Here is a 14713-nt window from a genome sequence, read left to right as displayed (position 1 = left end):
AGATAGGTCGGCAGAGGGATGATGGATAGATAGGTCGGTGGATGGATGATGGATAGATAGGTCGGTGGATGGATGATGTATAGATAGGTCGGTGGGTGAATGATGGATAGACAGGTCGGTGGGTGGATGATGGATAGATAGGTCGGTGGATGGATGATGGATAGATAGGTCGGTGGTTGAGTGGTTTTGTTAAATCGTTCGGCGGAGGGATGATGAATCGATTGGTCGGTTTGTGGGTGGCTGGATGGTTGCATAGATAGTAAGGTGAGTGGGAAGCGTGCTTGACCAGAGGGTTGGGTGTTTGGTTGTGAAGATTGATGTGTATGTAGTTCGAGGTTAGGGGACCGATTGATAGACGGAAAGGAACAAATGAATAAAAACGATTTCAGCACCATCACCACCATCATAACTACCACCGCTGTGGTCGCTTTACATTATCAGGGACTCCTGGTATGGTCAAAGCACTTGAGTAAATGTTTAATACCATGATTCACGTGTAGAGCCGCTGTTGATCCCTGTTTGCCCCGAGCGTTGGCCCCACAATATCCAGGTAATACCATCTCATATCACTGATAAGGGGATCGTTGATCTATCACCTATACAAGAGCGCAGTTGACAAGTGTCTTACTTTCCAAAATAAATTGTCAGATAATATGTTTTGAATGTTGGCTGTTAAGTTTTGCTGTTCAGGTATTCAGTGAGTGAGTGAGTGAGTGAGTGAGTGAGTGAGTGAGTGAGTGAGTGAGTGGGTGAGTGGGTGGGTGGGTGAGTGAGTGAGTGAGTGAGTGAGTGAGTGTTGTTTAACGCCCATTTACCAGTATTTCAGTCATACGTGTATCAATAGGTGTCCCTTTGCTGTGTGGGAAAAGACGAACTGATGCAGGCCTTAGACGTTTCCACTGTGGTGAAATTCACAAGCACGGGGCAAACATTTGGTACAAACGAACAATCAATAATCGATGTTTTTGGTATATAACAAACGTATATATAAGCGGTTTGTACTTCGTCTTCCAAAGTTTTTTTTTTTTCATAATCCACTGATATTATTAATAAGAACTAAAACTGAAAGCTGAAGTGTCACTAAATGACTTTTGATCAGTGTAGATATGCGTACGCCATTAAAGTGCGTCTTCGTCACAACTCCCGCTTGAAGTGTTATTTTATGTGCGCTTCTTTTGCTAAGGCTCACGGGGAGTTGTCCAAGGTGCGCGTTGGAAATTTAGAGTTGTCCGCCCATTGTTTCTATGGACAACAACAATCATGGCGTCCGGCGAAGCAATGAAGATCGAAGTTTTTGGACTCTTGAATGATGTCAATTTTGTCAGAGCAAAATGTTGTGCAGAGGTTTGTGAATTTGTTTTATTTAAATATAAAATAAGAATTATATTATTTGCACATTAAAATGAATTAAAATAAACATCGCGAAACAGAACTTAGAATCATAACAGTAACAACCGACTAACAGTGTTGTTTTTTCTAACAGTTGAAGTTGAATACTGTCAAAATAAATCTGTAATCATCTGAAATCGAATTATTCAGTAGCATTTAAGACAGAAGACTGTGAATTACACCAGTGTCTGCATGTGTAGGCCTATGTTTATGCAATATGCAATTATCGTTACATATTTTTGTAAGAGATGTACAGAAGAAAACCTTCAGGCTGTCTGAAGATAGCTCTGTTAATATTAATATTATTATTCGATAAATTAACACTAAGATATACTGTTAATGATGTCAAGTGGCAGGTTTTGGCTGTAGATTCAAAAGTTTTTGTCTCAGTCTGAAACAATATATCATAACCACTGGACTGGGTATCCTGTGTGAAACTTATTTCAATATTGCTACTTTTCAGGATTTGCACGCAAAAGACTCACAGGTTGAGGCTCCAGTTATTTATGGCATGGTGGAATTCGACTGGGACATTTTCATTACTGAAAAGAAAAAGGTAAAGTGAAAATATAGTTCTGTTCCAGACATTCTTTTACTATGAAAGCAATTTCATGTGTGAGACTATTAAAATATTATAATAAAGCATATTTCTATTACCGAAGAGAAAAATGATAACATGAAACTACAGTACAATATTCACACTCAGGTTGTAATGTGAAAGCAACTTTGTGTTGGAACGTGAGCACGGAATACCAAAGTGTTAGAAGTTGATAAATTGGCAAGAATATTGAATTTTAGACTTGTGAGGAGATAAAACTTCCCCCTCAATAAATGAGTATAGTTTGTTGCCTGTCAGCTTAGTCGTCTAAGGCGCCGCGATTCGCTGTGCAGAGTTGCGTCCCTTGGGCACGAAAGAAACCTATGATTGTGGGTTCGAATCCCAGTTCCCCCTGATTATGTTTCTAGGTTTGTCAGCACCATACCCGTGCTCGTGCATTTCACCGAAGTGGTAAACGTCTGAGACCTGCATCACTTCGGGCTTTCCTCCCATATTAATCTGATACACTGTGATACAACTAGAATAATGTTAAAAGTGGTGCTAAACCCAACTCACTCACTCACTGTTGCCTATCACATGATAGTGTTTTAAATCCCATGATGGGATGCATACCAGTGACCTTGGCCTTCAGGAAAGTGGTCAGATTGTTTGATTCGCATGATACCATGCTTATTAAAGATTATTGCACTTATATAGCGACGTGCATGTACGTGTGTGTGTGTGGCTGCTTGTACTAGTCTGGACTGATGCCGATTTATAGTGCTAGCTCACTGAGATACCATGCCGCAGTTTAACATGAATACCCCACTCAGACACAGTATACTGACTCCGAGCCGACCAGTCCTTGTTTTAGCCCCTTAATGCTGAGCGCCAGACAGGGTAACAACCATCTCTTAACGTCTTTTGGTATGACGTGGCCGGGGATTGAACCCCGGACCTTCCGCTCTCTGGGCAGACACTCTACAACTAGACCACGGAGGCGGTCGGAACACTGATGAAAGCTGAAGTAAGCAAACCGTTTGTTTCAGGAACTGAGAGGTGAAGCGTGGGTATTTGAAGACAAGGCAATAGCTTTTGTGAATGGGCAGCTGATAGGTGGACCGGAGGACTTCCTCCTCTGGGCGGAGGAAAACTACAGCTTTGAGGAGTTCCGACCAGAAGCTCTGTATGAGACTCTCACAGAGGAGGGGTACAAAAAGCACCTCAATTCAACTGATGTAAGTACTAGCATCATAGTATTGTTTCAGTGGGACTTGCCAGACATTACTCATTTATAAATAGGCTTATTTCATGCCTCTCGTTTTAACTTTTATTGTACCGGTAAGTGATATTTTTCAAGAAAAAAACTCTTAACCTATTAAACCTCCTCAGTGTCTGACATAGCTGTCTGCAGCTCTCCCGAGGCTGGTAACATGTCTGTCGGGACAGGTGTAATTGATTCCAACCAGCCTGATACTGACAAATTTGAATGAGACATTGACATGGGACTCACTAACCTGAGAGCAGGGGCTACCTCAGTGATTATGAAGCTGTGAATGTTAACACAATCTCATCAAAATCACACCTCAGTTCTCGCTACCGCTAAACAAAGATCTGAGGACATCCCATTACGGGTCACCTCAGAACGACCTTTCATCCGACCAATCAGAGCATCGCTTACCAGATTATGAAAGTGACAATTGGAATGTGATTTCTGATCACGCAGCCTCGAAAACTTTAACTCCGAATGATAGTTACGGGTTTAACGACTGTATCCATACAATCTAGATCTAGACCATCTGTTAGCTATTCCAGAATGTTCTTTTGTTCAGGTTTCAAATTTGTAATCGAGAATTTGTCAAAATATGCTTCGAAGCGTAATCGCCAATTTGCAATTAGTGCCGTAAAGCACGAGAAAGCTGCCTTCTGATTGGTCATTCCATTGGTCGGTCAATGTCGCGCAAGGTCGGTCTGACGTGACCCGTAATGGGATGTCCTCTGATCTTTGTTTAGCAGTAGTGAGAACTAAGATCTGATTTTAATGAGATTGATGTTAACAGCACAGAACAATGTAAATCTGTAAAAAATGAGAGTGATTATTTATAGTTACAAAATGCAGGCCTGTCACTTAAGACAGTTACATGTTTTATTCAAGTAACGACTGTTGTAAGTCGTTAGCTCTATGATCGCTTTGTACAAGGGCACCCCGGACTCCATAGCATGACTATATAATGTTTTGATATGTACTGAATCAAAATAAAAGTATTCAAGTTGATGGAGATTCAGCATATTGTAACTTCCCTCCTCTGCATCAGCATGCCCCATGGCGTGGATTGGTGCTCACAATATCGATCACTGGATTGTCTGATCCAGGTTGTATCATTTACAGACCTCGCTCCTATAGCTGGAATATTGCAGCGTCAAACTATAAACAAAACAATTCCCGACATGCAAGCTTGTGCCAGTCAAACGATCATCTGTTCAGTGTGTGATATACAGTGATGCCTTATTAATCTGGATTGGCCCGTTTGGTGTAAAATCTACCAGATGAATTACTAGGTATTAATTAAGACATACCAATAAGTTCTTGTCTGTACGGATGAAAAAATAGTCTTGGTTCTCATCATAAAGTCTGCCGCACATTTCGTTTATTTCCATTTAAAAATAATTAATCCTAATACTTAAAAACAACACGATCCAGTATAGCACACAGTTACTTCCCTTTACATGACACTGCTTTACTGCACATCTTGTGTTATGGTCATGGCGGCAATAGGAGTTTGTATGCTTGTTTATATAGGGAGGCCCTTTCCCAGGTTGATGGTACACAACTGTTTATTTGGTTACATACTAGTTTGAACAAGCCCCACACACCCCACACCCTAAAAAACAACAACAAAAAAAACAAAAAAAACCCCTGTCTGCCCGCACTTTATTTTCAAAAGTTATTGCCTGAGAACCAATTCTTTATTTTTGTAAGCCTAAAGTAGTGTTTTCAGATTAACAAGGTCAGTACTAAGAAGGCTTCACTGTAGACAACACTATGTGATGATGGGAGCCGGTGCAAGTCAGTTAGTCTCACATCATCTTTGTTCTTTCAGCATGACTTTGTGTACATGGATGTGAAGATTGGCAACGAGCCAGCTGGGAGATTAGTCATAGAGGCAAGTATTCTATAATGCTTTCACATGCATGCAGTTTAGTTTAGATTTCTCTGACTTGAACCATGTTATGGTTAATACATTATTTCTCATTTCTTATATAATCTTGCATGATGACCTATAGTGGACTTGTTTCATCAGCATGACTTAGAAGTTGAAGGATGACAAAGTAGTTATGGATAATAACTTCTTAATATAAGGACATGGCTCCATTATGACAGGCTCCGCTATCAGGCATGATAGCGGAACTTCAAATTAAGACAAGAGATATTATTGGATGAAATGGTCGCGGATGTGGAGGTACTGGTGGACTACAGCAATGAGCTTAACCCCTGTTAAGCAACCCCAACTGCAGCAACCGCTGCCCTGCAACTACCGTTGCCAAGCAACCCATGTGACTTACCAATGCAGTGCCCGCTGCCCTGCAACTACCGTTGCCAAGCAACCCATGTGACTTACCGATGCAGCGCCCGCTGCCCTGCAACTACCATTGCCAAGCAACCCATGTGGCTTACCAATGCAGTGCTTGCTGCCCTGCAACTACTGTTGCCAAGGAACCCATGTTGCTATGCAGCTAGCGCTGCCAGGCAAGTACCATTGCCAAACCATGAGTGAGGGCAACTATTGTTGCCAAGCTGACCATCCGCTGTAAAGCGGACACCAAACCATCTGCTGTAAAGCAGAATGGATAAATTGGTTCCAGCTGTAAAGAGGGCAACCCCATCCTATATAATTTATTATTTGGGATGTAACCCAAGACGCCAAATGTAACTTGTAATGCAATCCACCAGCACCCCGCCCATCCGCAACATTTTATTCATGACGACATCATTATATACAAACATAATGCTCCAGTAAAGTTCCACCAAATTGACAACTGCAAAGCTTGAACAACTTGGAAATAAGGATAACAGGGTGTGTGCAACAAACTACAGATGAATGCGCGAATATGTGTTGTATGGCTGAAAGCTGGAGAGCAAGTGCTGCGTGAGGTCATAGAAAATATAAACAAACACTCCTATACCGGACGTGCCAAGAGCAAATCTAGACCAGAGACGATGGCACCATGCAAATCAGCACATAGCCGCACGGAATGAAGGTATTTAGCTGTAATAATATTAGCAATGGTGCCAAGTCTGACATAAAGGCATTTAGTTCTAATCACTAAATGCTATTAATTTAAATTACTGTGAAGGAAGCTTTTCGGATCCTTATACCGTTGTCAAGCAAGATTGAACGATGAACATGGCACAGAATATATATAGTAGGTGGAGGATTAACGGTAACTATTTTAACAATTGCATACGTGAGGGGGGTTAACATGAGTAAGTAATGACAACAGAGGGATAATACTGTCACAATATGATGGACAGAGCACACATGAGGTGGAAGCCACTGAGACAGGAAGCCAATTAAACTGTGAGGATAAGTATATACATATAGGTGTGGTGATTATTGCTTAATGAGTTCATCATAAGTAGGCGGATGGGATGAAAACATTGGCTGCCACAAGCCATCAATCAACAGAGGTCAAGGCTACTCCTTTACTGTGTAGCCACCAACATGATCAAGTACAACTGCCTGGAGGTGGGGCGATCAATCATTATTGTGTGATAGGGACCAGTCATTATTGGATATTGCAACACTACTCAGTCTAATTGACCAATCAGATTGCGAGCTACAAACAAGCCTCAAATTTGGACTGGCGATATCAACACAACATGGTTACCTGGGTTGCATTGATTACAATAGAGTTTGCAAGAAATTCAACATTGAAAAACTCATCTACACGCAAAAGAAAATCCTCCAAAATCTTGTTGGTGGTCTTCTTGTCCATTAAAACTGGCTATGGCAAGTTCTCTATTATCCATTTCCTTATCTCGAAATTTCATTGGTTGTTAAAATGATAATAAAAATCAAGGGCGGGTAATTTGAGGTCGCAAATACCACGGGAAGGGATCCAGGGGTATGTGCAGGTGTAGCACGCCCTGGAGGTAGAGGATGTGTCATGGCACAACAGCTTCACTATAGTCATATGAAAGTATTGGGTGTTCTTTAACTTGCTTTCATTAGAAAATGTATATGGTGCAGCAGTCACTGGCATAATGTAGGTAGCATCGTTACTGTTACACAGATTGCTGACAACAGTCAAAAAACCCTCATTCACTATTTTTGTCATTCAGTGACACGTTTTAAGGGTTATAAGCAGGGATTTGGAAACCAGTCTGTGCACCAGACTTGTCCGATTGTGACTGCTAAATGTCCCATTTGAAATAGTGCAAGCTGGACATTTTAAAATTTGCCAACAGAACATTTTCGACCTTATAACTTTTAAGGTACTTGATTTTCTCGTTACACGTCAACATGGGTGCACAACGTGACAGTTCCAATTTTCGTGTTCAATTTCTCTTTTAAGATTTTTGATTCTAAGTTATTGAAAATTATTAATTATTTACGCTACTGTGTTAAAAAAAACAATAAAAAACTCTCACAATCTTGAGCCTTAATGTATAATGTTATGTTCATTTAAAACTTCTATTTTCTATGAAGTATTTGTTACACTGGTTAATGGGTTCCAAGTTATTTTTTTCAGTTTAGAACTATATGTCGTGTTTTTGTTGCTGGTGTTACCGAGATGTTCCAGATGAAGTGTAATCTCTGTTCCTGTTGTAGCTGTTCAGCAAGGACGTTCCGAGAACATGTGCCAACTTCAAGGCTTTGTGCACGGGGGAGAAGGGAGAGTCACCTGAAACACGCTACAACCTCACCTACAAGAATTCCTTGTTTCACAGAATCGTCCCCAATGGTTGGATTCAAGGGGGAGGTAACTGATGTTTGACTACTTAAGGAATAGCCTAGAAATTATGGATTATCTGTCCTGAGAGAATTAATATTGTAAGTCCTAAGTACGGTGATTCACGACGGACAGATAATACATAATTCAGAGTTAAATTCATTTACACATTACCAGTATTTTATTTGTAAGAAGTCGGTGACCTGGTCACTGGAGGGCCCCTAGCTTGCTGTCAGTGTTCAGAACAAAGATGCATACAATCTTCTATGATGTTTTGGACAATGGATGACATCATCTTCAATCAAATGCAAAAATTCACTGTCATAACAGCATATGTGCAGGGCCGTTTTGGAGACAATTACAGAAGGCTTGAACGAGCCAATTTCTTTTCTTTAGAATGAGTATGGTTTTACGCCGCTTTTAGCAATATTCCAGCAATATCGCGGCGGGGGACACCAGAAATGGGCTTCACACATTGTACCCATGTCGGGAATCGAACCGAGGTTTTCGGCGTGACGAGCGAATGCTTTAACCACTAGGCTACCCGACCGCCCCTTTTCTTTAGAAAGAACAAACTGTATTCTTTAGCCACTTTATTACAGTCTTCTATCAGAGACCATTCTCTGCTTCTATATAGGATGGTCAGGTCACACTTTAATAAAAACAGTTGCGAAATGGATTTTGACTTCTTGATATTTCAATCCGGTATTTATTGTTGTGTAACGTGAGGCATATTATTCCAGTAAAGCAGGAACTTGTTTATTTCAGTGTACGCATGATCAAATTGTTTTATGTCTATCTACATAATTTGTTCCAGGGCTCCGGTAAAACAATTCACAATCGGACATTACCCTACTCATGAGACGTACAGCAGGTTCTGGGGTAGTTGGGTGATGGGGGCTCGGGTACCCGGTAGTAAATTTGGACTTGTTCCAGGCTAAGTTGAAATATGCGAGCACAGCGTGACTGTGATGGGTGTCCATGTGACATCCTTGATGTGCATGCCTATGTCTGTCACTCCTGCATCAGTAGCTCTGCGGTGCACATCTACTCGCTACATATCCCTCCACACTTTTAACTGTAAACATCACAATATGTGCACACGCCATATGACATCACAGGTATGTTGGCTGCAGCTAATGTGCTTACTCAGGAACATGGGACTAGACTGCTCAGGTATATACACCAGTGTCCACAGTTCTGCAGTCTGCGTCTTTAGCCTCTAGTCCGAAGCCCGAGTCTAATACAAATCTTTTCATTCTAGTATTAGTTTAGCTGGTAATAGTCCATATAATAACATGAAAATCTGCTGAAAATGATGCTACGTGCTATGTTTGGAGTAGCAGACTCAAACGTTTGTGGTACAGAATGGTTCTGGTGTTCCTTCTGTGTTTACAAGTACATGTTTGTATCAATAACTGATCAACATTACATCAGAAGGTACACATAAAGTGTGCACTATTGAGTTTACCAGGAAATGAAGGGAGATAACTCCAGCAAGTTTATCAGACTGCGCAATATTCAAATTCATTCCTCTGTTCATTAAACCTGGTTCCCTCACGACAGCCCATCTCTGCGAGTATAAAGCCACAATGTCAAGACTACTTGATACCTGTAACTCAAGATTTTAGACACAATAAGAAACATTAACATATGCTGTATCTGAAAGGAAGTTTTATTTAAATGATGGGGACTTATCTTTTACTTGTCAAGACCATCTATCTTTCTGTTGTGATAACCTGATCCTCAAATATGATACAGCTAATCTGTGTATGTGTGTCAGCAACATGAAACATCTACCTGTGGATGTACATGTATTTGGAAGCTCTGCTTATGTTAGCGATGTCTTTTTGTCATTTCAGCATTGACATAACAAGAGTTAATTGTAAAGTAGGCTCCAGAGGAACTGGCATAAGATGTTATCGTTTGCAGTTCTTGTTGGGGCCTAGTGTAGTTAGAAATATGTTCTGTAAGTTGGAATTGTTTATTTTCTCCAGATATTTACCATGGTCGAGGAAATGGAGGCGAGTCTATCTACGGGCCAGCCTTTGAAGGTAAATCTACTTAGACAAGCAAACTGTCACGCAAAACACAGGAGGTGTGTCATTCTACAATAATAATGATTCGTTGCATGTGGTGAGATCAGGTTTTCTGATATTTGTTCAAAGTATTCTTTTTCAAATGAGCTCCAGGTAAAGAAACATCTCCCAGCCTTTAGATAATTTTGGTAAACAATTTGTAATTTCAAGTTACTTTTTTGTTTGTTGGTTAACGCCACACTCAGCAATAATCCAGCTGTAAGATAACAACCTGTAAATAATGAATTCTGGACCAGACAATCCAGTGATTGATATTGTGCAAAAAATCTATCCCCGCTGGGTGTGAGATGGCATGCTGTCAACCATGACACCCAGCATGCCCATCTGATCCCGCTAGAAATTACGTAACTGTTTAATCACGATATAATTCACCATTGACATAAGAGTAGGAAAACCCTGGTTTAAGCTGACCATCTTATAAGTTATGGCAATTTTGTGATTCTAGACATATACACATGTCATTGCTACGTGGTATTTCCTATTGTGGTTGCAGACTTTGGTAAGGTTTTAAGGCAGCCTAACGTTGGTTGTATTTCTTTCACAGATGAGAACTTCTCAGTACTCCACAACAAGCGAGGGATAGTCAGCATGGCCAACAAAGATCGACACACGAACGGCTCCCAGTTCTTCATCACGCTCCAGCCAGCAAAATGGATGGATACAAAATATGTTGCATTTGGGTCAGTAGAAGCAGTGTAGAACTTGTATACTCCCCAGGGAGCTGAGAATGAAACATTAAGTGTACACTGTGCACATAATACCCAAGTTACAAGGGTGCAGTTAACATGTAAAGTGTCTGACAAAAGAGTGGGCTACACATCCCTTCTGCCGGTGCCATGGTTCAAATCATAATGGCACAGTTAAAATAAGTTCCTGGGCCTCAGTGCACAAAGCTATCTTAGCGCTAAGGTTATTGTAAATCCCATAATACTTTAACACTGGCTTATACAGGCATGTAAAGGGCACGCTCAGAAATGTTGTCTTGTTTCGATGTACAAGAATGTACTGTCACAAATTAAACTGTGGAAATACATGGTAAATAAGCTTGTTAATGTACAGTAGGATTCACAAGCCTGAGATTCAGGAATTCAATTCCAAAGGACCGACCTAATATTTTTCGTGCTTGCAGTGTAATTTAATGTCACAAATTAAATGGGGCAAACACATGGAAAATGAGCAGAGAAACATGCTAATTGCACAATTTGACTCATCTTCCCAATGCAAGGGAAATAGCTATGTGGTGGAGAATTGTCAACGCGCTTGTTGACGGTTTGACGGGGAATTAACTCTTGGGGGAATAAAGGAGAAAATCGACATCACTGTCCCCGAACGCTTTATGCACAACATGTAAACAATAAACAACTACTGCACAATGAGCGGAATACCTGCTCTGACAACACAAACACAGCGATGAGCGGACCTTCCAGCTCAGGCGTACAAGAGGTGAGCGGAGCTCCAGCTCACCTCAGGGCGTTTCCTACGAGCGGCACATCCTGCTCAAGGTCGTCCCTATGCCAGCACTCAGAATACCAAGCCTGACTAACACCGTAGTAACTGTGTAATGGTAGCACATATATAGTACTGAACAATGGAAATACAATGACGTTGCTCTAGACATGGGACTTCCGGGGGTGACGTACCGACACAACTAAGGGGATGAACAATTAAGGCAATAAATGTCATACTATAAATAACAGTAATTAACGGGAAGTGATAAAGTAGCCCAGGTTGGCTGTCAGTCAATGTACAATGAAATGTTGGTGAGGATTAACAACGGGATTAGCGCCTAATGACAATTAAGTTATGGAGACATGGCTACAGGGTAATTTGCCTATGGAGTCAAATGTACTTCAGACAGTGGTAGTCATAAATCAGTCGCTATGACACTACCATCGAGCACAGAAATTCCAGCCTAGTTTAGCAAGGATAGAAACTGTACTTTTAGAGTCAGTTAACTCCCTTAAATTCATGGCACTCTTGAAAATAAATCTATTTCTATGCCTGGTGTTGGCTTCCTGACACAGTGATAGACTTGTCTCTACCATTGGGTCTGGGTTTGAATCCCTACATGGTGGTAATGTCCCAATGATCCGTCTTTATTGTGCTGTTTGGTTATTCAGTACAACAAACGAATGATTATATACCTATCTAATTAGTTATTCAGCCATTTTTTAAAGCATGGGACCCGTGAAGATCCGGGGTAGAATAGGTCAGCAACCCATGCTTGCTGTGAAAGGTGACTATGCTTGTCGTAAGAGCAACTAACAGGATCGGGTGGTGAGGCTTGCTGACTTGGTTGATGCATGTCATCATATCCCAATTGCGTGGATTGATGCTCATGATTTCAATCAGTGGATTGTCTGGCCCAGACTCGATTATTTACATACAGCCGTCATATAGCTGGAATATTGCTGAGTGTGGCGTTTATGATTGTGATATTGACATGTTGCACATGTGTTTATGATTGTGATATTGGCGTGTTGCACATGTGTTTATGATTGTGATATTGGCATGTTGCACATGTGTTTATGATTGTGATATTGGCATGTTGCACATGTGTTTATGATTGTGATATTGGCATGTTGCACATGTGTTTATGATTGTGATATTGGCGTGTTGCACATGTGTTTATGATTGTGATATTGGCGTGTTGCACTTGTGTTTATGATTGTGATATTGGCGTGTTGCACATGTGTTTATGATTGTGATATTGGTGTGTTGCACATGTGTTTATGATTGTGATATTGGCGTGTTGCACATGTGTTTATGATTGTGATATTGGTGTGTTGCAACTTGCACATGTGTTTATGATTGTGATATTGGCGTGTTGCACATGTGTTAATGATTGTGATGTTGGCGTATTGCACATGTGTTTATGATTGTGATGTTGGCGTGTTGCACATGTGTTTATGATTGTGATATTGGCGTATTGCACATGTGTTTATGATTGTGATGATGGCGTGTTGCACATGTGTTTATGATTGTGATATTGGCTTGTTGCACATGTGTTTATGATTGTGATGTTGGCGTGTTGCACATGTGTTTATGATTGTGGTATTGGCATGTTGCACATGTGTTTATGATTGTGATGTTGGCGTGTTGCACATGTGTTTTATGATTGTGATATTGGCGTGTTGCACATGTGTTTATGATTGTGATGTTGGCGTGTTGCAGCCAGGTGATCGAGGGCACGGAGACGTTAAGGAAGATGGAGCAGCAGGAAACAATGAACGAGCGACCCAACCAGGAGGTCAAGGTCACTCATTGTGGGGTCTGCACATATGAGTTTTGAGATCATTTGAAATATGTTCTTGAGATATGTTACATGTGATAAGGCCAAATTGAGATCATGTTTTACGTTTTTATTCGAAAATAGATGTAAATAAATGTCCTTACCAGCAACCATATGCAAAAATAGAAGAAACACGATAAAAGAGCTATCCCAACATGGCTGTCTGATAAAAATAGATTCAGACAAAAATATATCTATACATATCACAAAAGTGATGCAATGCATATACAACCAGGAACCAGTCCATGAGAAGGGTTTAATTGGAGTATTTGACACATGAAATTATGTCTTCATGGAGAACATGACAGAGTAGGGGTCAGTGAGCAAGGACAGGTCATTTTGAATGAAACAGAACTTGTAAAAAACATCTGTAAACATTTGAGTTTAGAGTGCATCAGTAGATTCCAGAAACACATAGGTCATCAACGAAACTTGTAAATCTGATCTTGGTACTGGAATAATGCATACAGAAGGGAGAGGTCAGATCAGATTGGTTAACATGGTGTTACTGTGCATTGCTATCTACTCTTGATGTATTTTTAAGGCTTGACATTTCCATTTTTTGATTTACATATTTGGAAAGATATTGGGAAAGATTTTGTTAGTAGGTCAACCAAACAGATTAAATAAAAGGCATTGTACTGGATGTTTCATGTTAAAGTTTGATTTGGATCGGTAGGGATAAAAAAAATCACCTACCGATCTAAAATCTGACTAAAATAATGACTATTTTTTTAAAAGAATTTTGTTTTCATCAAATAAAGTCCCTTGGCTTGTTTTATTGTCAAAATGATCTTTACCATCCACAGTTAATGAAAAATTGTCATTCTGATGTTTTTCCTCTGAATTGTATATTTTTAAAACTGGCCTAATTGAGAACAGGAAAAGTTAGTTTCTATTTCAGTACCACATTCCTGTACCTTTGGGGGGAAGTCAGATTGGACTATCTATTTACTATTTTATTTCTTGACATCAGTCAAAAATATTGTGAATACAGTTTCATTTCCTTAACTGCCCAGTCATGCTAGGACAGAAAGTCATGTGACTATGTCTCGTAGTGATATGTGTGTTAGCAGCAGTGGTCATCAGCTGATCAGTACATGTGGGTTGTTTATTTCGACATGTTTTTATTGCCTTCTTGCATTGTCATATAGTTTTTAATATTGTATATATTTCATATTGGATTAAAAATCAACTTGCAGGTGTTTCTTATATTCTTTTTATAAGTGAAATGAAAGAGGGTTTAACGTTGCACTCAAAGTTAATACATTTATATAATGACGTACATGTGAGTGTTGGTGTACGTGCGCGCGCGTGTGTGTGTGTGCGTGTGCGTGCGTGCGTGCGTGCGTGCGTGCGTGTGTGTGTGTGTGTGTATGTGTATTAGTCTTATTTTGCTAGAACTCTGAGATACCATGCCGCAGTTAACACATGGATACA

At 40.3% G+C, this 14713-nt stretch overlaps 1 protein-coding gene across 1 annotated transcript; it reads left to right on the top strand.

The window, feature by feature from the left end:
• Positions 1-1237: 1237 nt before the first annotated feature.
• On the top strand, positions 1238-14474 carry LOC124147383 (probable inactive peptidyl-prolyl cis-trans isomerase-like 6). Its single transcript, XM_046518085.2, has 8 exons — positions 1238-1344; positions 1853-1945; positions 2977-3165; positions 5029-5091; positions 7762-7912; positions 9880-9936; positions 10526-10661; positions 13156-14474. Exons 1-8 carry the CDS (start codon positions 1261-1263, stop codon positions 13271-13273), a joined length of 891 nt encoding a protein of 296 aa, XP_046374041.2. The 5' UTR covers positions 1238-1260; the 3' UTR covers positions 13274-14474.
• The last annotated feature ends 239 nt before the right edge of the window (positions 14475-14713 follow it).

The sequence above is a fragment of the Haliotis rufescens genome, unplaced genomic scaffold (genome assembly GCF_023055435.1).
Source record: "Haliotis rufescens isolate VD_foot unplaced genomic scaffold, xgHalRufe1.0.p SCAF_26, whole genome shotgun sequence".
NCBI classification, from domain to species: domain Eukaryota; kingdom Metazoa; phylum Mollusca; class Gastropoda; order Lepetellida; family Haliotidae; genus Haliotis; species Haliotis rufescens.
The sequence above is the reverse complement of the archived record's forward strand: the minus strand, read 5'-3'. Positions and strand labels throughout refer to the sequence as shown.

Excerpts from the sequence above, each read along its gene's own strand:
- LOC124147383 (XM_046518085.2), top strand. The coding sequence starts at position 1,261 with ATGGCGTCCGGCGAAGCAATGAAGATCGAAGTTTTTGGACTCTTGAAT. Across the intron at positions 7,913-9,879 it reads TGGTTGGATTCAAGGGGGAG|ATATTTACCATGGTCGAGGA; the intron begins GTAACTGATGTT and ends TATTTTCTCCAG. Across the intron at positions 9,937-10,525 it reads CTACGGGCCAGCCTTTGAAG|ATGAGAACTTCTCAGTACTC; the intron begins GTAAATCTACTT and ends TTTCTTTCACAG.